The following is a 21,945-nucleotide window of genomic DNA, read 5'->3' on the forward strand; positions in this document are numbered from 1 at the left end:
CCTGATAAAGTACCTCAAGCTCCTTATCAAGGCATACAAAACATCATTTTCTCCATTGTTAAGATCAGGGCAAAGATGTGGCCTTAGAGGAGAGCACATTCTTTCTAAGGTGCTTTAGCTGGAGGATTTTTGCTGTCAATCTGTCAAGCCCCATTTAGCTAGTATATAAGAATGTGCTTTATCCTCCTTAAGCCAGATTAATGCTGTCACCATATGAACTATGTCTTCAGAGTTTACCTGTGAATTGATCTTAGCTGAGCATAGAATGGTTTGAAATGAGCCTTATAGTGTTGCTGTGAGTAGCTAGGACTGGTAACAGCAGCTGCAGAGCCAGCTTCTGAGTGCTCTTTGTTGTGAGTAATGCCCTACAGCTTGTGTAGCGGTCTGGATAACAAAAGAGAGTTGGGCGGGGGGGGGGGGGGAGAATCCTTATTAAATATGTAACAATTGGAGCTGTCAACCAAATAATGGAATTTGTGTTTGTGTCATTTATTAAAAAGAAGTACTACATATTACCTACACCCAGTGGTGCCTTTTTGAGATATTAAAAAAGTGTGTAAAATACAAATCTTCCCGATGAAAACACACTCAGTGTGTTGGATCTGGCCAGCTTTTCCTCTGGTGAAAAATGGAGGAGAGATCCCCTTTAACCACCCAAAAAGGCTATGCTGGAGATTATGGGAATTGCATGGACAAAAGCTTCCTTTTTTAGTCCCTATTAAGATATGAATCAGAGTTAAAATAGCCTTTAGATGCATGCCCTGAAATCATAGACCCACTAATTTAAAATTGAGCCTCCAAAGTGGATGGCTGTCTGACAGACAAGCTCACGCAAGATACTAGTCCACCAATTTTTAAAAGGCTTGCCTGTATACCACACACACAATTAATATATAAGGTTGCCAAGTGCCTGGAGAAAAAAATGTCCTGCCCCTTGAAGGGAGGTTTAATGGGATGTTATTTATCAGATGATGTTAAGCCCTAAAAAGCTTCAGGTCAGCCTTTCCATACATTAAACCTCTGTTAAAGGGACAGACCATTTATCTTTCCAGGCAGCTGACAACTACATGGTATAAAGAGCACATGGTGTAAAGAGCATATGCCTCTGTATAAGATAGGATCTTTGATCTAAGGAGAGTGCTTTATTTTTTTTTTACTTTGCATGTGCAAAAATGGTACTTCTTAATGAAATGAAAAAAAGGATACAGCATGTCTGAGGGTGCTGACAATGTTCAACAATTAAATTATAATATTGTAATATCTGAATATTCTGTTCATCGTAAAATGATTTGTACTATTAGTCTGAAATTTGGCTCAGAAATCTACCCAGCAAAGGGTGTAATCTGGCCAAATTGGGGAGGTAGACACTTAAAACAGGTACCATTTGTCTGGCTTGCATCATCACACATTTATACTTGCACAAAATTAGTATCTTTAATTTATTTATTTATTTCAAATTTCTGTTCCACCCTCCCCGCGAGCGGGCTCAGGACGGATAACAACATATTAAAATACAATAAAATCCATACATATTTAAAACAGGATGGTGGTCAGCCTTCACGGGGAGGGTTAAGATTTTATACACCTCTTTTTTCAGGCTGGCGGAGGCCCAGCCTCAGCCATATGCCTGGCGGAACAACTCTGTCTTGCAGGCATGGCAGAAGGATAGTAGGTCCTGCCAGGCCCTGATTTCAGCAGACAGAGCGTTCTACCAGTTGGGAGCCAGGACCGAAAAGGCCCTGGCTCTAGTTGAGGCTAGACATTTTCTATTTCCAGTTTCAGTTGTGTCAGAAATTCACAGATATTCAAGGGATCATGCATTTGCTGCTTTGGAGAAAATCCACTATTTTATTAATAAAACTATGAACTGTCAGAGTTTCCATTTTAATTTTGCTTAAAAGTACTGCTGAGATATATGTTAGTTGTCTCTAGAAAGCCCGCATGAAATAAAAATGACCTCTCCCTGCCCAGCAAAAAAAGCATCTTGTGATGGAAATTAGGTATGCAATTAGGTATGTATGTGTACTAGGGGAGGGTGATTGTTCCTCAGCTTCCATTGTGTAGAATGCCTATCTGGACACATCCACCAAGCCCAGTATTGAGCTTTGAGCCAAGGCAAAGTTTGTCTGTTTACTTTCATTTATACCCTGCCACTCTCACCAGTGAGCACTTTGGTCTCCCCTCCTCTGTGCAACCTCACAGCAACCCTGTGATGTAGTTTAAGTTGAGTGTGTATCCAGTGTATCCAGCCAAGCTTCCATGGTAGAGTGGGAATTCAAACCTGAAACTCCCAGATACTACTCTAACACTCTAACCATTGCACAACACTGGCTCTAAATTAGCATAATATACATACAGAGTGTTTGTTGCTTGTACGTGAGATGTGCCTTTCCATTTCTGTAGTTTTTTTTTTTTAAATGCCTTAATGTTTTGATTAAACTAAAGGATTGGGGTTTTTTTAGGGACTGACTGTGCATCTTCACAGAAAACAGCTAGATGCACTTGGGACTTTAGTTTGTGGGTTGTATACACTTTGGACCAGAATGTTGGTACTAGCGCAGGATGTGCAATCCATGCAGTTCTGCATAGGAAGGCTCTAAGGGAGAGAGTGTGTCCTTTTATCAAGACCTATTGGCCATACTGCTGTTGTGGTACTACAGTGCCCAACCACAAGAACTAGAAACAGCCATGCAAATCCTCCATGCAACAGTTTCAAAGTGACCTGACTTGGGAGTGAAAGAAATGAAGATCTGTAAACTGGATGAAATGTTTTATTTGTGGCTTATTCACCAGTACCGTACAATGATAGGCACAGCATAACTCAACAAACATACAGATGTTCCCCATTTGCATAGGTTCCATGTCTGATTTTTCTCTCCATTCTAGCCACTGCCTCTGGTGTGGAAAGTTCCTACATGGTAATGATGCATGGGAGCCCCGTCACAGTGGAGTGTGCTCACAATGGCCACTCTACCACAAAGGTGCTCTGTAAAACCTTTGGGTCTTTTTTGTTGTGCTTGTTGCCATCCTTGGAAGCACTTTGCAAAAGCAAAGAAAGTGATTTGGTCATAAATCTTGTCTTGCTTTTCAAGGATTTTCTTAAAAGGGAAAGAAATTACTCCAAGTACCCCATCCACCTACACGTATAAGTCATCATGAAAGATCACAAGCCTAAGGCATAGCAGAACCAATGGGGCATGCATTTTGTGGGAAGAGCCCTCCTTACATTTGCTGAGGGCTGCATTAAGTGAGAATAGGGCTTTTTACCATAATGCAGGGTGACAAGTGATATTTCATTATTTTTGGCATTGTTTGAAGAATAGACTTTTCCCCCTTTTCTGCATGACTGAGTCCTTGTTTTAATATATAGCTCTCAGTCAAGCCTTTCTCATATGTCAAAGTGATCCTGTTTGCATCTCACGAAGCAGTTCTAGCTAAGCTCCCCTTTTGTTTTATTTTTTTGCATAATTCTACACTTGGATTCTTAGGGATGTAGTCATCTTTCTAAAAAAAGTTGAAATTATTTATATATTTATGTGCATCTCTAAAAGGTGATCTGTCATGAACTGAATTGCAGATTTAGTCTCAATTGCATATGTGATTCAACAGTTAAAAGGACACAGAGATAACTGTGTCTCCCCGTCACCATGGAAAATAAAATTATATAGACCTGATTCATGGTCCATCAACATATTGATCCACAATAGACAACTGATGGCCTGCTGCTTAGATCTATTCGAAGTAGTTTTAGATGTCCCTTGTTTTCCCTACTAGTTTTGTTGGGTTGATTGAATGCTCTGGCCCCCTCTGATGCTGTAGCATTCCTGTTGTGGACCTGATCAGCCTTTTAGATGGGAAACTTCTGGGGCCTCCATCTAAGTATGTGAATGTAATCAGTAAATAAAAATAATGGTGTTAAAAATTTTGCCCCAGATTTACTCAATTCAAAAGAACGTTGATTTCAAAAATAGGAACCAACAGAGATATTAAATACTTTTGTATTCTTGGGGATTTGCCTGTAATTCTTCTGTTATGTAGGTGGTCTATAGTTCTTAACTGCTGCATGTTGCAAATTAGAAACTGCCTGTGACGGTATCATTTTGAGGGACAAAATTCATAGTTCTGCCCACGGCTCAGTAAATCAAGAAGAGTGTGTCACTTAAGGCATAGATCCAGAGGAGTTAGCTGTGTTAGTCGGTAGTAGCAAAATAGTATAGAGTCCAGTAGCACCTTAAAGACTAACCAACTTTATTGTAGCATAAGTGTTATGACCCTTACTTTCTCTAGGGTAGATTTTGCCTTTAATCTTTCCCTTACACCCTCTGGGTAGATTGCTGCCACCAGGAATAATATATTGCAAGATATTTTATTTACGTTTTCCCTTTAGTAACGTGCCTAAGCGTCAGGCTCCTTGGTGGTTCTATGTGGCCCTGAGGATAGCAATGGGATATAGCAATGACAGCTACTCTGGGATGTAACAAAAACAAAATAAACTTTTATTTTTTTCAAGAAGCATATTGGTTTCATAACAGTAGTTCTCGGTTCTTAAAGTTACTTCATTTAAACTCATTCACACAGATCTCTTCTAAGGCTTCACACACAGTTAGCCTCTTTCTCTGACTCAATACTTCTCACAGACGTCCTTAAAGTTACTCAGGCAGCACACAGCTTGCCTCTCTTTTCCTCACTAAATATTTTTCACAGAAATGCTTAAACTGCTCAGGCAGCACACAGCTTGCCTTTCTCTTGACTGAATGTTCTTTCCCCACTCTCAGTCTCAAACTGCATTCACTCCGCCCACACTCTCAGTCATCAACCAATCATATCACTCATTCATCTCTCTCTTTCACCCCCTCTCTTCACCTATCTCACACCAAACATTTAAAGACACATGCACACATTTACTTGAAATCATTACAATAAGCTTTCGAGAATCACCGTTCTCTTTGTCAGATGCATCAAATGTGTGGAAACATCACAGAGAATTCAAAGCACCTAAAAGGAATGCACTGCATTTAAAATGGGGAAATCAAGAGCATGGAGAGTTATGCCATCAAGAGTTATACTTAAATGTTGGGCTAGTTCACTGAGTATTGTTTGTTTTGTGCCATCAGCATCCCTGACACTTTACAGAATAACATGAGCAAAAATGGCCAGTTCCTGCCTGGAGGAGCTTATAAGCAGCAACCTGCCTGTATGAATAAGCCATCACAGATCAAATAATTCTATAGAACTTTCACCTTACCCCAAAACACAATGTTTTCTTATGGAATCCAATCACATATTCAGCTGCCAGTTGTTGAATAATCAGATGACAAGAAATTAAGTGATGGGCGTGCATTATGAACCAGCCCTAGAAACTTTACAGCAGGTGTTGTGGGAATTATAAAAACATGGACACACAAATACATTCTGTTTGACAGCTAAAAAAACCAAGCATGCTGTTCACAAACCAGCAGGTAACCGGCATTATTCTGTCAATACTATCACGTTATCAGCAGGGCCTCTCTTGCAAGAACTGATGAGTTTTATTCTGTTTTACATAGTGCTTCATTTTTATGCTTAATTCATCATTTTAGAGGATAGCTTCATTAGCAATCATGTCCTGCTTGAGGAAGTGCATGAATACAGCAATTGAAATCCAGTGCTTAAAAACACGTATCTATTTACACTGCTGATTTGGCAGAGAGAGGACTGTTACAGCACTGGGGTTGCTTTACCAACCACAGAAAAACTCCTTAATTAATTAATTTATTATTAATTTATTTATTTATTATTATTTATTAATTTTATCCTTCCCTTTCCTCAAGAATGACAAGTTGTTCTGCATGGGATTATCCTCCCCACCCCTCCCCAACAACCACTCTGTGAGCAAGGTTAGGCTGAAAGGTGGTGATTTTGCTTTCCACTACAAGCCTTCATGGCTAAGTTGGGGTTTGAAGTGAGGTCTTTCTGATCCAACATTCTGAACACTGAATGGCACACAGCGTTTGAAGGCAGGATAATACAGCACAGGAAATACTCACTGGATGTACAACCTGACAATAGCAATGAAGGAAATTATCATGAGTTGTATGAACATAATCTACTTGAGTACTTGGAAAATCTAAATGCAGTCTGGAATGGAGAGGTTTGGAGAGCCTAGCAGACATGCAGAAAGAGTCCAAGGTTTCAGGAGTTACTGAGTCCTAGGTTAAACCAATGCAAACTAAATTATCATCACTGAAGGTGAAACCTAATCTACATACAAGTACAAAAGAACTATTGTTTTTCTATGGACATCACAACCAGTGGTGGGGAATGCCTGTTGCTTTTTTAAAAAGTAGTTTTGAATCTCCTGCTATGAAGAGGAGCGGTTCAGAATAGGAACAAATTATCAAACAGGCTGGCGAGCATTCTCTGTTGTGAATGATTCAGGTGTGACATCTTCCAGGTTGAAGTAAATTAGTTTGGTTAGTTGATCTGTAAAAAAACAAAGACATGTCCCATACAAGTCTTTAGCTATTTTGGACTTCCGGTTTGGGATTCATGGAGGTCTAACGCAGCTCCATTTGCGGAGCTGACCGGACTGCCGTTTTAACCGGCCGGAGGGGTGAAAATAACCCGCGGCCGACTGCTCTCAGGCGGGGAGCAGGCAAAGAACGCTCAAGACCCTAGGGTGAGTTAGATCTCGGACGAGGGGGGGCTCTACACAAGGAGTCTCCCCCCTGATCCTTGAGGTCCCACCTTGCGACGGGTCGGCTATAATCTCTGCGGCAGTTTTGGGGCCAATTCGGCTGGCATAAGACCTACATACCCAAGCTTCGATCGGGGAGGGAAGTCGAGAGGAGAATTTAAGATCGAAACAGCGATTACAACCCGAGAAAGCTGAAGAGAAGGTAAAGATCGCTATCTCTTGAAACGGGACAGATTGATAAAAACAGAGAAGAAAGAAAGTAGATTTTTAAACTGCAACAGACTAGTGAAAAGGAGGCGAAGACTCGGCAGGAGTTGTATTTTAAAAGAGACTAAATTTAAAGAAGTTATTGCAAAAATTGGACTATTGTTTTGAATACCTGTGGTTTCGGAGCTGTGGGAAAAAGATACCATCGCGAGACCTGCTGTGGGAAGACGGGAGACAGGAAGTGCGTAACAACAATAGAGTGGCTGGAGGGAAGCGGCCCTTGCCGACGGACAGGAAGCAGGGAATCGCCATTTTTGAAAGGGGAAGGGTCGCGGCTTCAGCGGAAGAGGAAGTAGGCCATCTTGGATTACAATAACATAGAGAAACCATAGAGAAAAGACGCCCGACATTTTGGATACAAAAAAATTAATTTTGGCAAAGATTGGGACATTTGAAAAAAAGGAAAACGTTTAAATATACGCCACGGAGCTAAGGAAGAGAGCAGATTCGTGGGAGCGAGCTAAAGCAAGCCCCACGATGTCGAAAAAAGAGTGGCAATCGGCGATAGAAAATTTGGACAAAAAACTTATAGACATGATGAAAGAACTTAAGGACACGAAACTGGAGCTTATTAAAGAGGTCAAAGAAGTTACACAGACAGTAAAGTCGGAGCTGTCAGAAGTGAAAAAAGGCGTGGAAACGATTAGTAGTGAATTACAAGGAACGCAGCAGAGAGTTAAAACAGTAGAAGACGCGATGGAGAATTTAATAGACACGCAACAAACAGAGATGAGACTGGTGAAGGGGAGGATGTCAGTTGCAGAAACTAAACACATGGAGAAGCAGCTTCGTTTTCGTGGTCTGCCGGAAGTGGAAGGGAAGTCAGCGCAAGAACAGATGACTGAGGTGTTGGCTGATTACCTGGGGAAGGAGGAGGAGGAAATTGTGGCTATCCTAGATGTGGCGTACCGTGTGAACTCGAGAATTGCAACCCAGAGGAAACTACCAAGGGATGTGATTGTGCAGTTTACAACTAGAAACATGAAAGAGAGGATTGTGACAAAACAATTTCAAGATCCATTGGAGATTGATGGCAAGACGATTATCATAATGAAGGAACTGCCCAGATCAGTGTTACTGGACAGGAAAAAATATAGAGTGCTAATTCAGACTTTGAAGGACATGAATATCAGGTACAGATGGGAGTTACCGGAAGGAGTGTCCTTTGAGTTTGGAGGGGCAAAAAAACGCATCAGATCTGAGCGGGAGATGGAGAGATTTATCAAGGACAATGAAAAAGACTTACCAACAAAACCATGAATATGGAGTGTAAAGTATTATCTTGGAATGTAAATGGACTAAACTCACCGAATAAGAGGAAAAATATTTTTCATTGGCTACTAAAACAAAAATGTGATATTGTTTGTTTGCAGGAGACCCATATTAGAAAGCAGGAGGTAAAATATTTAAAATCTGGAAAATTGGGCAAAGAATTTGTAGCGGCCTCTAACAAGAAAAAAAGAGGAGTGGTGTTGTACATAAAAGAGGAGCTGCAGCCAAAATTTGTTATGAGAGATGTGGAAGCTAGATTTGTAGCAGTGGAATGTAATTGGAATTTAAAGAGAGTGTTGGTAGTCGGACTTTATGCACCTAACGGTGCAAAGGAAAGCTTCTTTGAGGATTTAAGGAAGCATTTAGATGATCTTGTATATGACCAGATAATTCTTGCTGGAGATTTCAATGGAGTGACAGATTTGGAACTAGACAAAAAGACTACAACAGCACAAAAGAAAAGAGGACTATTGCCAAAGCTTTTTTTTGAGTTGATTCAACAAGAGACTCTCGAAGACGTATGGAGGAGAGAATATCCTAAAACCAAACAGTTTACTTTTTATTCTGCAAGGCATCTTACATTATCAAGAATTGATATGATCTGGGCCTCAAAGGACTTAGCGTTATGGACTAAGGAGGTAGAAATAATGCCGATGGTAGGCTCAGATCATAACCCAATTATGTGGAAATTTGGAAAAAAGAGAAAAAGGAAAGCATGGAGAATAAATGAGGACTTGTTACAGGAAAGAGAGAATATGGAAATACTGAGAAGAGAGACAAAGTTTTTTATACAATACAACGTGAATAAAGAAGTACCAACCAATAAAGTTTGGGATGCTTACAAGGCGGTTGTAAGGGGCATACTAATGGACTTAAATGGTAGAGCAAGAAAGAAGAAAGAGGAGAAAAGACAAGAGATTGAGGAGAAAATAAAAGCCAAAGAAATACAGCTAAAAAAGAGACCAGGGAAAAAGAAGGTATATCAGGAAATCAAAATTCTTCAAGAACAGTTAACAGCAATGAGTAATAAAGAATTGGAGTGGAACCTTAAAAGACTGAATCAAAAAGCTTTTGAGGGTGCTAATAAACCTGGGAAATATTTGGCATGGCAATTGAAGAAGAAAAGGGAAAAGAAAATAATAAATAAAATCTGTGAAGAAAACAAAACGTATCTGGAACAGACTACCATTAGTAGAGCCTTTTATAAATTTTATGCTAAGCTGTATAATAAAAAAGAAGTAACCAAAGAATCAATAGCATCATATTTGGAGAAAATTAAACTTCCAGAGATCTCGGAAGCTTGGAGAAATAAGTTGAATAGTGAAGTAACCGATGAGGAAATAAGTAAGGCAATACAATCTGCAAATCTAGGAAAGGCGCCAGGGCCAGATGGACTTACGGCTAAATTTTATAAGACAATGGCCAATGAACTGGCACCATTCCTAAAAGAGGTGATGAATGGAGTTTTTAGGGATCAAAGAATTCCAGACACTTGGAGCGAAGCGAATATATCACTGATCCCTAAAGAGGGCCAAGATTTGACTAACGTGAAAAATTACAGACCTATATCATTACTTAACAATGATTATAAAATTTTTGCGAAGATACTGGCGGAGAGATTGAAGGGGTGGCTCTCGGAAGTCATAGAGGAAGAACAAGCAGGCTTTTTGCCAGACAGACAAATAAGAGACAATTTAAGGACTGTGATCAATGCTATTGAATACTATGATAAGCGTTGTGATAAAGAGGTTGGTTTCTTCTTTGTAGACGCTGAAAAAGCGTTTGACAATTTAAACTGGGACTTTTTGTTTGCCACTATGGAAAAGCTACAACTGGGAGAAAGATTCATCAGAGCAATTAAAGAAATCTATAGAGACCAGACTGCAGCAATTGTAGTGAATGATGAATTGACCAAGAAATTGACGATTAGTAAAGGAACAAGACAAGGTTGCCCGTTATCTCCATTGTTGTTCATTTTAGTATTGGAGATTCTGATGATACAAATACGACAAGATGAGGAAATACGAGGAATGAAAATAAAGGACTATTCATACAAGGTTAGAGCATTTGCTGATGACATAATGTTAATTGTAGAAGATCCATTGGAGAACATGCCAAAAGTGATAGATAAGATCAAGGAGTTTGGTGACTTGGCAGGTTTCTTCATTAACAAAAAGAAGTCAAAGATATTATGCAAAAACATGACTAAGCAGAAACAACAATTGTTAATGGAAACAACGGACTGTGAAGTAACTAGTAAGGTGAAATATTTGGGAGTTGAGCTGACTGCAAAAAATATAGATTTGTTCAAGAATAATTATGAAAAATTATGGACTCAGATAGAGAGAGACTTGATCAAATGGAATAGATTGAATCTGTCATGGTTGGGCAGGATTGCAGCAGTTAAGATGAATGTGTTACCAAGAGTAATGTTTTTGCTACAGACAATACCAATCATCAGAGACTCTAAACAATTTGAAAAATGGCAGAGGAAAATATCAGATTTTGTTTGGGCAGGCAAGAAGCCTCGAGTGAAAGTAAAAGTTCTACAAGATGCAAAGGAAAGAGGCGGAATGCAACTGCCCAACCTGAGACTTTATCATGATGCAATCTGCCTAGTTTGGCTAAAAGAGTGGATGACGTTAAAGAATAAGAAACTATTAGCCCTTGAGGGATATAAAAATTTTTTTGGATGGCACGCATACCTATGGCATGACAAAGTAAAGGTCAACTCGATGTTCCTACATCATTTTGTAAGGAGAAGTTTATATACAATCTGGAAGAAGTACAGAATTTACTTACAAGAAGGAACCCCCTTGTGGGTGGTTCCATACGAGGTGATAGATCCGAGAGCTGTTGATAATGAACAACAATGTTTAACATACAAAGAAATAACTAAAATTGAAGTATCTAAACTTAGAATAAAGACGCAAGAGGAACTATCACCTAACTACGATTGGTTCCAGTACAGACAGATTAGAGATTTATACAATTCGGACTCTGTAAAAGGGGGCATACGAACAGAGAATTCGGAACTAGAGCGGACCCTTCTTAAAGAAGACAAGAAAAGAATATCCAAGGTATACCAAGTACTGTTGAAATGGTATACTGAGGATGAGATAGTTAAAACACAGATGGTGAAATGGGCTATAAATTTCAATAAAGAAATAACAATGGAGGCATGGGAATACTTGTGGAAAACTACAATGAAGACAACGACATGTATCAATATTAAAGAGAACATTTTCAAAATGATCTATCGTTGGTACATGACACCAAAGAAGATTGCGCTAGGGAACTTGAATACTTCTAATAAATGCTGGAAATGTAAGAAACATGAGGGCTCCCTCTATCATATGTGGTGGTCGTGTGAGGTAGCTAGGCAGTTCTGGGGGGAAATAATAAGAGAAATGAGTGAAATTTTACAGTTTCAAATAAATAAGAACCCAGAACTCCTGCTGCTAAACTTGGGAATGGAGGGAATTCCAGCCCATCATAGGACGTTGATTTTTTATATGACTGCAGCAGCTAGACTTTTGTATGCGCAGAAATGGAAAGTACAAGAAGTGCCAACTATTGAAGATTGGATCTACAAATTGCTGTATATGGCTGAAATGGACAAGATGACAAGAAAACTGAGAGATCTGGACTCAGGGCAGTTTAACACAGATTGGGAGAAGCTGAAACAATATTTGGAGAAGAAATGGGAGGTGGGAGGAAAACTGTGGCAGTTTGAGAACTACTGAAGTATAATAAAAGTATAAAAGAGAGGGGTGACTTTACCGGGGGAGGAAGAGAAATGTGAATTTATAAGCAGTTAGATTAATTGATTGAGATATATATAGATATGTATAGGTTAACTGATAGAGAATAATTAATGATAAGGTTTAAACATGAGGATTGAGTAACTAATAATATTTTCTTTCTTTGATAAGATTTATATGCACCAAACTGAATGTATAGAAGAGTTAAACTGATTGAGTATCTGAGGAGTTATATAGAATTACCATAAAAAGATGAAATGAGTAATACATAGAGAACAAATCAAATTGTTTGATTTAAATGTGGGAAATTTTTATGGTTTATGATATATAGGTTTATATAGAAATATTCAAAACTGGAAAATGGGATAAATTGTTTATCTAAAGATGTATAGTTTGGGTGTATAATAAGTAAGGGAGTTAAAGATGTACTGCTTAATATAATGGAGAATGTATATCTGTTTTAGATAGGGGAATTTAATAGAAGTAAGGGAAAAGGGACAGAGGGTGGGAAAGCTGTTGGAAGTCAACAAAAGGGGGGGAAAGGGAGGGGGTTAGAAACGAAAAATTAGGGGAAAATTGATTGTAATGCAAAAATAATAATGTTCTAACCCAATAAAAAACTTTTCAAAAAAAAAGTCTTTAGCTATTTTGTGTGTCAAAACTCGAATTATGAACCCTTCGTACTCAGGGCCAGACTACACAACAACACCCAACACGTATCAGGTCATGGATGCAGGACCTGACTAGCAGTCAGATGTACATCAGGGAAAAGTGCCTTATATGCTCCTCATTTGTTCTCCACTGTGAGGAAGCACTGACATGAGGACAAGGAGCTTCCAATTCTTCCCCCCCTCCCCACAATCTGGGTTTTGCCAGCAGAAATGACATGGGGGTGGGCTTGTCATTTTTCTTTGGTTCCACGTGCCATAGGAAGGACAGAAAAGGGGCTGCCCCTATGCCGCTGCTGGTGAAAACCAGGCTGGAGGGAAGTCAGAAACTCCTTCCCCACCCCCTGCCACATCTATCCCTTGCAGCACCAAATGAATGACCAATTTTTAAGGTGAGTTCTCCTGATGTGTATCTAGTTTGATTGTGCACCCATGACCTGACATGTGCTGGGCATATTCTGTAGTTACACTCTCCACCAGAGGCTCTTTGTTTGCCACCAGGATAGCTGGTCAGCAGGGCTTTTTTTCTGGGAAAAGAGGTGGTGGAACTCAGCAGGTTGCCCGCATAGGGGGCAACACTTGGTGGGAGGTGGTGCCCCTGGTACCACATTTGCACGTGCAAAGTGCACGCATGCTCCCAGGGCCAATGACGACACTTTGGGTAAGCTGGAACAAGAGGGAAGTTTTTGAATGTTTAAATCGTCCTCGGCAAAAATGGTCACATGGCTGGTGGCCCCGCCCTCTGATCTCCAAACAGAGGGAAGTTTAGATTGCCCTCCATGCTGCTTCAGCAGCACGGAAGGCAATCTAAACGCCCCTCTGTCTGGAGATCAGGGGGCGGGGCCACCAGCCACGTAACCATTTTCAAGAGGTTCCGGAACTCCATTCCACCGCGTTCCAGCTGAAAAAAAGCCCTGCTGGTCAGAGAAGGGGTCTGCGGGCCCTTTGAGATCACAAGCAAAAAGTTCTGGACAGACCTCTCTTAGCCAAGGATCAGGAAGAACCAATTGCCTCTGCTTTCCTCCTGTGTAAACTCAAGGCCTGCTCTGTCTTTTCCCTCAGAGCAAATGCTCCTCAGTGTTGCTAAACTTCTCCTCCTGCCTGTCTTCTTCTTTGGCTAACAGGGCTATACTTCCTTAAATGCTCTTATTATTTCTCTGTTCAGCCTTGCCTTGCCAGAGCTTGAACCCCATAAAGACCATGGCACTGAACACCTGGCATCAAGCACGCATAAGGTACAAAAATGTGGCTTGGATCCTATACTTGCAAGCACAGCAGTGCTTACAGAAGGGAACTTTCCAAGAATAGAGTAGGAAATGTAGTTAAGATCCAAGCTGATGTAACGTACAAGAGGAAGATGTGAGAAACATAAGGAAATGTGTATTTTCCCTGGCAATTTGCAACCTGCCTTAAATACCTAAGAGCTATTCAAATATATATTTGCAGCGTACATAAGTTTGTTTAGGAGCCATGGACAATTCCACTTTCTAGTGTATGTATTCCTCTCATTCACACTAAGGATTTAACATGGACAGATTATGTCTCATATCCAGGGGTCATTTCATAGAAAAAGAGCTGGAAGAACTCATTAGCATAACTTATTAGCACAACTCATTATCATATGCCATGCCCCTTGACATCACCAGAAGTGTGTTATTAGCATAACTGATTTGCATATGCCACACCCCCTGACATCACCTATCCTGGCTGTTTTGGACCCAATCCTGACCATTTAGAACCGAAATTGGGCCCAAAATGACAAAAAAGGGGCTGAAAAGGGGCCCAAAATGGTCAGAATCAGGCCGCTGCTAAGTGGGAGAGTGATCTACCACCCGTTAGAGGCCCGATCTGGGCTGTTTTGGCCCCAATCCAGGCCGAAACAGGCCCAAAGTGGCCGAGAGTCAGGTGGGCGGGGCCACCTGACCTCTTTGGGGAACTGCCGGAATTGTGTTCCTGCGCATTCCCCCTCAAAATGAGCCCTGCTCATATCCCACAGGTGTAACAGAGCTCTAGGAATAGGACTTTGCTGCCACCTGCACTTGAGGTACAAAGAAGCTTTCATAAATATGGTGCAGGGGACAAAGTGAGGATTTGCAGTGGGAAGGGAAACTAGCAAAAATCCTGTCTCCCAACAGAAGGGCATTTCTGTCAGGGGGAAATGATGGTAGCATACTAAGTTGTGTATATGTTAAAAGTAGTTTTCACATTTTCAAGAGAGCTGCAGTGACTTGAGGATCAGAGCCTCCACCCTAATCACAGAAATCTTATAGCTTAAGTTGCCCTGATCCTGAGTACTGACATGTATGTATTGAATCAAGTAACATGTCTGTTTCTTGTAACATTTCAAACGTATCAGATCTAGATTACAACTTTCCCATAATCAGATCCCATATCAGATCCTATATCAGATCTAGATTACAACAATCCCATAATACTATTCCCATAATGTTATTCCAGTACTTTAAACTTGGGGATAAATGTGGCTCAAACATTCTGCTGGAACTCCATCTCCCTCCGCCCCTTGTACTCAATACTTGTCCATTCTTAACTATTTTCACCACTGTTTATACTGCCAGTATTACTACCTTTGGGAGGCAGTCATGCAGACTGAATAGTTAATCAAGGTACCACAATTAGATCTGGCACCTATGTGGGCAGGATGGTGATCTCTGTGGATTGGAGGCCCCAGAGCACACTGGAATGACCAGATGCACTGTGTAAGAACAAGCAATCCCTAAAACAAGCACTGTGAAGATGTGAGCTAAATATGAAGCAGCCTTGCTTAGAATGACATTAAAACAGGCTCTCGTTTATTGTTGACAAGACAGAGATTTTCAAATTAAAATCACAGCAAGTGGTTTGAAGCAACAGTACAGGGAAGATTTTCGAAGCGAAGGTTTAAAACCTCATTTATTTACATAAGTTATTCAATTTTTAAAGCTGATTCTCGTTTATGTAACCAAATGTATGTTCTAAAAATTCAAACGCTTCTGTGGCTTATTTTGTTGTCAGAGATCAGAGCGCTGCTTCAGCTGGCAAGATATATAATTAACCACACCAATAGAAAAGTAGGTCTCTGTGCCTTGGGCTCTGGGTCTTTTTTCTGCAAAACATCAGCTGCAGAAGTGATATTACTTCTGAGGCATGCATTTTTGCTCCTCTAAAATGATTTTATTCTGATATTTTAGCAAGGAAAAAAAGGGATTGATTCCAAATAAAGGATCATTAGCACAAGCTGTCCAGAGAGAGACAAAAATGTTAAGATGAGATTTAATTTGCATATATAGGATTGGATTTTTAAGTTGGAATCTAATTACTCATAAAACTGTTACGGGTCACTAGGAAAAGATATCGGCACACAAATGAAACGGCAGGAGCTGGCCTGAAACTACGCATTACTTTGGAATATTACTGTGAATTATGCATATAAACTACAACATCAGTTTCATGAGAAGAAAAAAAAGCTGGGAAATGTTTCAGTACTGTAGACAGCTGCGTGTACAGTTCATTAGCAAATACGATAATTACACTATAATCATGTTGGAATGATTAGCAAAGACCATGAAGCATTTAAGAACATGAAGTTGTTTTTAATCCTCTGTGTTGAATTTTGTGTCCTTTCTGTTGAACTGAAACCAGTAACTTGTGCCACTGCCCGTAACTGCATGATTCCTATGCCCATTTTATATTTCTTTCCTGACACCAAGGCAGTTCTCTTGCTCTAGTGCTGAGCTACAGCAGAGTGTCAGAAGACAAGCAAGTGTCCTAGCATTGCCTAGAAAACCAAGCAACTTTCCCAGAATCTCTCTACATGAGACAAAGCACACGAAGACACTCAAGGGAGATGCAATGTTAGTAAGGGTAGTTATTTCATCTTTGCCTCCCCAAAGACTCTGTCAATTTCACGTCCCCTTCAGGAAGGTGAAGAAATAAATAAACCCTCTGAGGAGCGATCTTTGCTGGCTCTAGAGAGGTGAAACTTTCCGGCTAACATTGCTTCTCCCTTAACTTGAGCATCCTCGTGTAGAGAGACTTCCCAGCGCTTTGAGATAGAGTACAGCAATGGAAGAAAGAGAAGCAGGAAAGAGGAGCGTCACTCACAGAGTGGATGAAAGGAAGAACCAACTTCGTAGCCCACAAACAAGACTGTGAAGTTAATTCACTGGGCACAGTCTAGGCAAATTAAGAATCCTGTTTTTATCAGTGCAATTCATTTTCCATTCCACCTATTTTTTGAATTTTTTTTTATGACCATGCTGCTTTGGAAGCTGTGCATGTGCTATGTTGGAGTGTACCTCCAGCAAACAGCAACACAACTAGGCTGTTCGCAGCAAAGCCATGTTATTGCCAGAGTTTTCTCTTGTGAAAAAAGGCCTGAGATTCACACGGCTCTCTTGAAACATAGCCTCGTGATGCCGCATTTCTCTCTTCCCACAGGCTCAGTCACTAGTTCATTGCCTCAGGGGCAGGGAAGATTTCTAATGACTCAGGGCATGCTATGCTGCAGTCATTCCATTCTAACTTTATGTTTTCCAGAGATCAATTGGCAGCAACTGTAGCTCACGACTCATTTTATGCTCCTACCGGAACTCCTCTTTATTTAGCACTTACTATTTTCTCTTTTCTAAAGTAACCTTTCTCTGGAACAGGCAGCCAGGAGAGGAAATAAAGAAAACTTAATATGACTGTTGTGAAATGGCTTAGCTCCCTTGACTTTGCATCAATTTAGTAGACACAGCTTCATTGCCAGAAGGCACAAGATTGCTCATCTTGGCACAGAAGAATGGGGGTCTTTGTTATAACGCTGCAGTGAATCTGGGCTTGCTACCAGATATGCTCTCTAAAGGGAGCCATAGCCAGTCAGGGATCCCAGTCAGGCATCTGTATAAGATTTGAATCACATTTCTTGTATTCACACTTTTTCAGTTATGTTCTTAAACCTTTGGTTTAACTAAACTATACTGACAGTGAAATCCTGAGCAGAGTTACTCCAGTCTAAACCTATAAGTGAATTAGTTTTGAAAGTGGCCAAATGAGATACTCTAGGTAGGTCTGGAAAAATTCCAGGTATCTGGCATGTAAGAATTGAAAGGTTTGTGTCATGCTGCATAAGTATGGGTCTAAAACTTCTACCAAAATGGAGGTCAGGCCTCTCTCTTCAGCAGAAGCACTGCGTGCCCCCCCCCCCACCTTCTGTGGGGAGGAGGGAGGCTACTAGAAACAGGGCAGTCTGATATTGGCACCTGAGCTGTGGAACATCCTTTCTGTATACATATGCTTGGTGCCTACTCTTTTACATTTTAAGAACCTCCGTGTCTTTAATACATGTTGGGCTGCTGGCCTGGCACCATTTTTGCTGGTGTTTCAGTGAGTTTGCTTGTACTGATGGTGGGTGTGGGCTTTATTCTATTGTGAGCTGCCATGAGAAAAATGTTATGAGGCCGAGTAGAATTTTTTTGCAGGAAAAAATCAGGTTGTTAATGGCCAGGAACTTTGCTCCCTATAGCCCAAAGCAGTACAACTGGGAGCAGGGGGTGGGGTGGTAATGGTTCAGGATTGCTGGTGAAGTGCCAAATATCCTATTCCCCTGAGATTTTATCTATAGACAGGTCAGATGGGGCAATGAAAGGACAGCATTCTATGCCTTTTCCAGGGAATGGTGGACTGGATCTCAGAATTCCTTTCCCTAGCTTCCTACCTGAGAGAAAGTACCTTTTATTGTAATGTATTGGTACTGCTCATCATGGCAATAATTACCATGTTTTTTTTTTATAGAGAGTCTCAGTGAGAAAGGCATTCTATAAATAAATATAGTACTTCTTAGAGATAACTATAATAAGCAGTCAGTGTATATGGTTGGATTCTGAATGCACAATAAGAAAGGAAGGGGACAATCTTCCAAGACCATAGACCAGTAAGCTGAGTATGTGCTATCTAAAAATTAACTGAAGCTGATATCTTGGGTCTACTGAAATAAGAACTGTGTCATCTGTATATTATGAAGCATTGCCCAGTTGCAAAAGGGATACCCATCATCTGATGGAGCTGAGATAGCGCTGTTTAAAAAATCCAAACAAGATAGAAGCCATTAGGCACTTCCCTTTCCTTATAAGCCAGCTAGAGCATTTCAAAGAAACCTCATACCAACACTGACTTGCTAGGCTTAAATGTTGATAGCTGGTGACAGCTCTCCCTCAAGGCTGATATAGGTGCAAGTCATATGTACAGAGAGCGGTTTGGAAGCTGCTTCCCTCTGGCAAGATCCCACACCATCCTAGAAAGATTTGAATCCAGTAACCATGTAAAAGAGGCTTATTGTACGGCATATAGGTTGTGATTCAGGCTATTTTTTCATATGGGCTTTTTAATGCACTTTGGCTTCTAAAGGTGAACTTTTTTTTGTGGTTTCACATAGAGTGAAAGGTGGACTATAAATGACATAAGTAAGGATAAAACACGGTTTTCTCACAGTTAATAGAACTTTAATCACAGTCTTCCAAAATCTGTTTCGATCTTTTTTGTTGTTGCTGCTGCTGTTGCACTTTGTCCTAGGTATGTGAAACCTTTAAAAGAAATTGTCTTCGGAAGTCAGAGTGTATTTAAAGAACCTATATGAAATGGGCCTCAAGTGTTTGCATTGTGAATTCTTTTTACATGGGTTTAAGGGGCAAAACTATCCAAGTGAAGGTTGATCCTGTGTATTGAAGGGCATATTGGTGTGATTATTTCATGCTCGGCTTTGTGGCATACCTGCCAAAAAAATGTGGTAACCGGTACCCTAGTTTTTCAGCATTTTTTTAAAGAACTTTGGTGGCTCCCTGTGATTTAACAGACATAAAGTCTTGTTTTTATAAGAAACGCTAATGAGTTCTGAAATTTCACCACCTAGCATAAATTATTACTTGCATGTTAAGGCTTCTCTGAACACTTTTACACTGCTAACTTACCTTCTCTGTTGCTGCCTTGTTCCCTGGAGTGAGGTGAGGATGGAGATTTCATGCCCATTTAAAAGAAAGAGTAGGGAAAGAGGGAGCTTACCCTTAGAAGGAAAACACTCCAAAATACCCAGCAGCTAATGCATCTGATTTGTTGCTGGAGAGGAGGCCTGCACAGAGCACAGAACGGGGGTGGGCAGTTTAAAAATAAAACTGTATTTCCAAGTAGTAAAGAGTCCAGTAGCACCTTTAAGACTAACCAACTTTACTGTAGCATAAGCTTTCGAGAACTGTGGTTCTCAAAAGCTTATGCTTACAGTAAAGTTGGTTAGTCTTAAAGGTAATACTGGACTCTACTATTTTGCTACTACAGACTAACATGGCTAACTCCTCTGGATCTGTGTTTCAAAGGGCAGACACTAGGCAGTGCTGGTTTTGCACGAGCTCAGGGGGAAACTTTTGAAACAACAGAAGCTTCAAACGTTGCTGATAATAGCCCTCAGAAATGTGTAGGAAAGCAATTCAGAATGAAATGTGTATGAAATGTCTTAAATAACTCACAGCTGTGAAGAGGCCAGAGCACATCAAAGGGGCTGTCTGAACGTAGCCTGTAGGTTTACCAACATTTAACTTGTGTATCCATTTTCTTTTAAGTGCCTTGCCACTTGGGAATCCTTCTTGACATCTCAAACAACAGACATTTGTTTGGAAGAAAACTCTGACGATCGGTCTTGACTTACTGAAAGAAAAGATTGTTATCTTCGTAAATGTTGCTTGTGCCAACCAAAGAAGTGCCCTGAACAGGAAATCACATGCATTTATTCTGTATAAATACTAAGATTAAGCAACTGTGGGAAACAAGCCTAATTAAATCTCAGGTATTCTACAGTCCTGGACCATATTTCGAATCATGGCAAACAGAGTAAGAGAAGTATGGTTTGATTTTCAACAGTATTCTGCCTATATTTGTTTTCTGAAATACTCTGTAATTTGGATATAAATATTTTAGCTATATGAAAATAGCTTCATTTTAATATTAAAAAGTTTAATAGAAATATGTGTGCCTTATTTTTCATCTTATCTTGATTGATACAATTAGCAGTCCTTGGGGATTTTTAAAACTTCCTGCCAGTGTCCAAGTGGAAATTTCTATATAAGAGGGGACGCATAGCAGTGAAGCCTTCCCTGCCGGGTGCAGTCTGGATGTTGGTACCTGCAGGTTCCATACCAGTTAGTTTAAAACCAGTACAGAAGTTAGCTCCCAATATTTATTTAAGAAACATAGAAACATTTGTGGAAATATAGGTACATACCACACATGCAAAGCTGTCCTTTTGGAAAGTGTTTTTCTTGTAAATGACTCTATTCTTTATTAATCATAAAAAGCTAGGGCTGCAAGCTTTAATTTATTTCATTAGATTAATCAGTTAAAGCTTTTATTAACTGGTGATAGAAAAATTTCATTGGAGACTTGTGGGGTTATGAGTACACTAGTTAATTTTTGGTTAACTATTTTGGTCCTGGTGTGTTGAGCAATTGAAGAATCAAAAAGAAAACATGAATAATAACCAATGTCTCTCTCTGCGAATGAAATTCTAATTTACCTTACATGAAGATAGTTTTAGGTGGGTAGCTGTGTTGGTCTGCAGTAGAACATCAGGATTTGAGTACAGTGGCACCTTAGAGACCAGCAAGATTTTCAGGGTATGAGTTTTCAAGAGTCAAAGCTCCCTTCTTCAGGGCATCAAATCATCCTGCTAAATTACCTTGAGCATTCTTCAGCATTTCAAAATAGTGTTTAAGATTTTAGTAATCTGTATATAATTAATTAATTAAAGCAGTTGACCAACTGATGAAATGTGCACGCATGTGCGCGCATGTGCACGCACACACACATTTCATCAGTTGGTCAACTGCCTCAATTAGTTTATTAAGATAATTTAATGTGTTGACAGCTCTGATAATAACATAGGATGTAGCCTGATGTATAGACTGAAGGTTGATTGATATTAATGGGATTCATGTGGATTGGGTACCCTGCCACCCCAGCACCGCTGCAAGGAGATCCAAGTGCCATTCCTCACCCTCTGTGCAGTGCACTGTTGCCATACAAGGGGCCTCTTTGTGATGGGACAAGAACAAGGCTGAACTGAGATGGATGAATGACATGCTTAAGTAGAATACTAATGGCACTTGACCAGTCAGAAGACAGGAACCAGAGCACAGCCCTCAGGCACTGGTTCCTAGTACCCAAAGGTTCTTGCAGCTTGTATCAGAAGGTACGTATTCCTTTAATGTTCAGATCTATTCATCACTTCAGGAAAGACACTGACTCAAACCAAGCCTGTGTTCTTTGAAACTTG

General features: G+C 40.2%; 1 protein-coding gene across 1 annotated transcript in view; it reads left to right on the forward strand.

Annotated features, from left to right (window-relative positions):
- Positions 1-20,618, forward strand: part of SNX7 (sorting nexin 7) — a 66,208-nt gene extending 45,590 nt beyond the window's left edge. The window contains exon 9 of the mRNA XM_054980508.1: positions 20,237-20,618. Coding sequence (XP_054836483.1) covers positions 20,237-20,317 — 81 coding nt within the window. The 3' untranslated portion in view covers positions 20,318-20,618. The remainder of the gene's footprint in view (positions 1-20,236) is intronic.
- Positions 20,619-21,945: the final 1,327 nt, after the last annotated feature.

Source organism: Eublepharis macularius, chromosome 5 (genome assembly GCF_028583425.1).
Source record: "Eublepharis macularius isolate TG4126 chromosome 5, MPM_Emac_v1.0, whole genome shotgun sequence".
Classification (NCBI taxonomy): domain Eukaryota; kingdom Metazoa; phylum Chordata; class Lepidosauria; order Squamata; family Eublepharidae; genus Eublepharis; species Eublepharis macularius.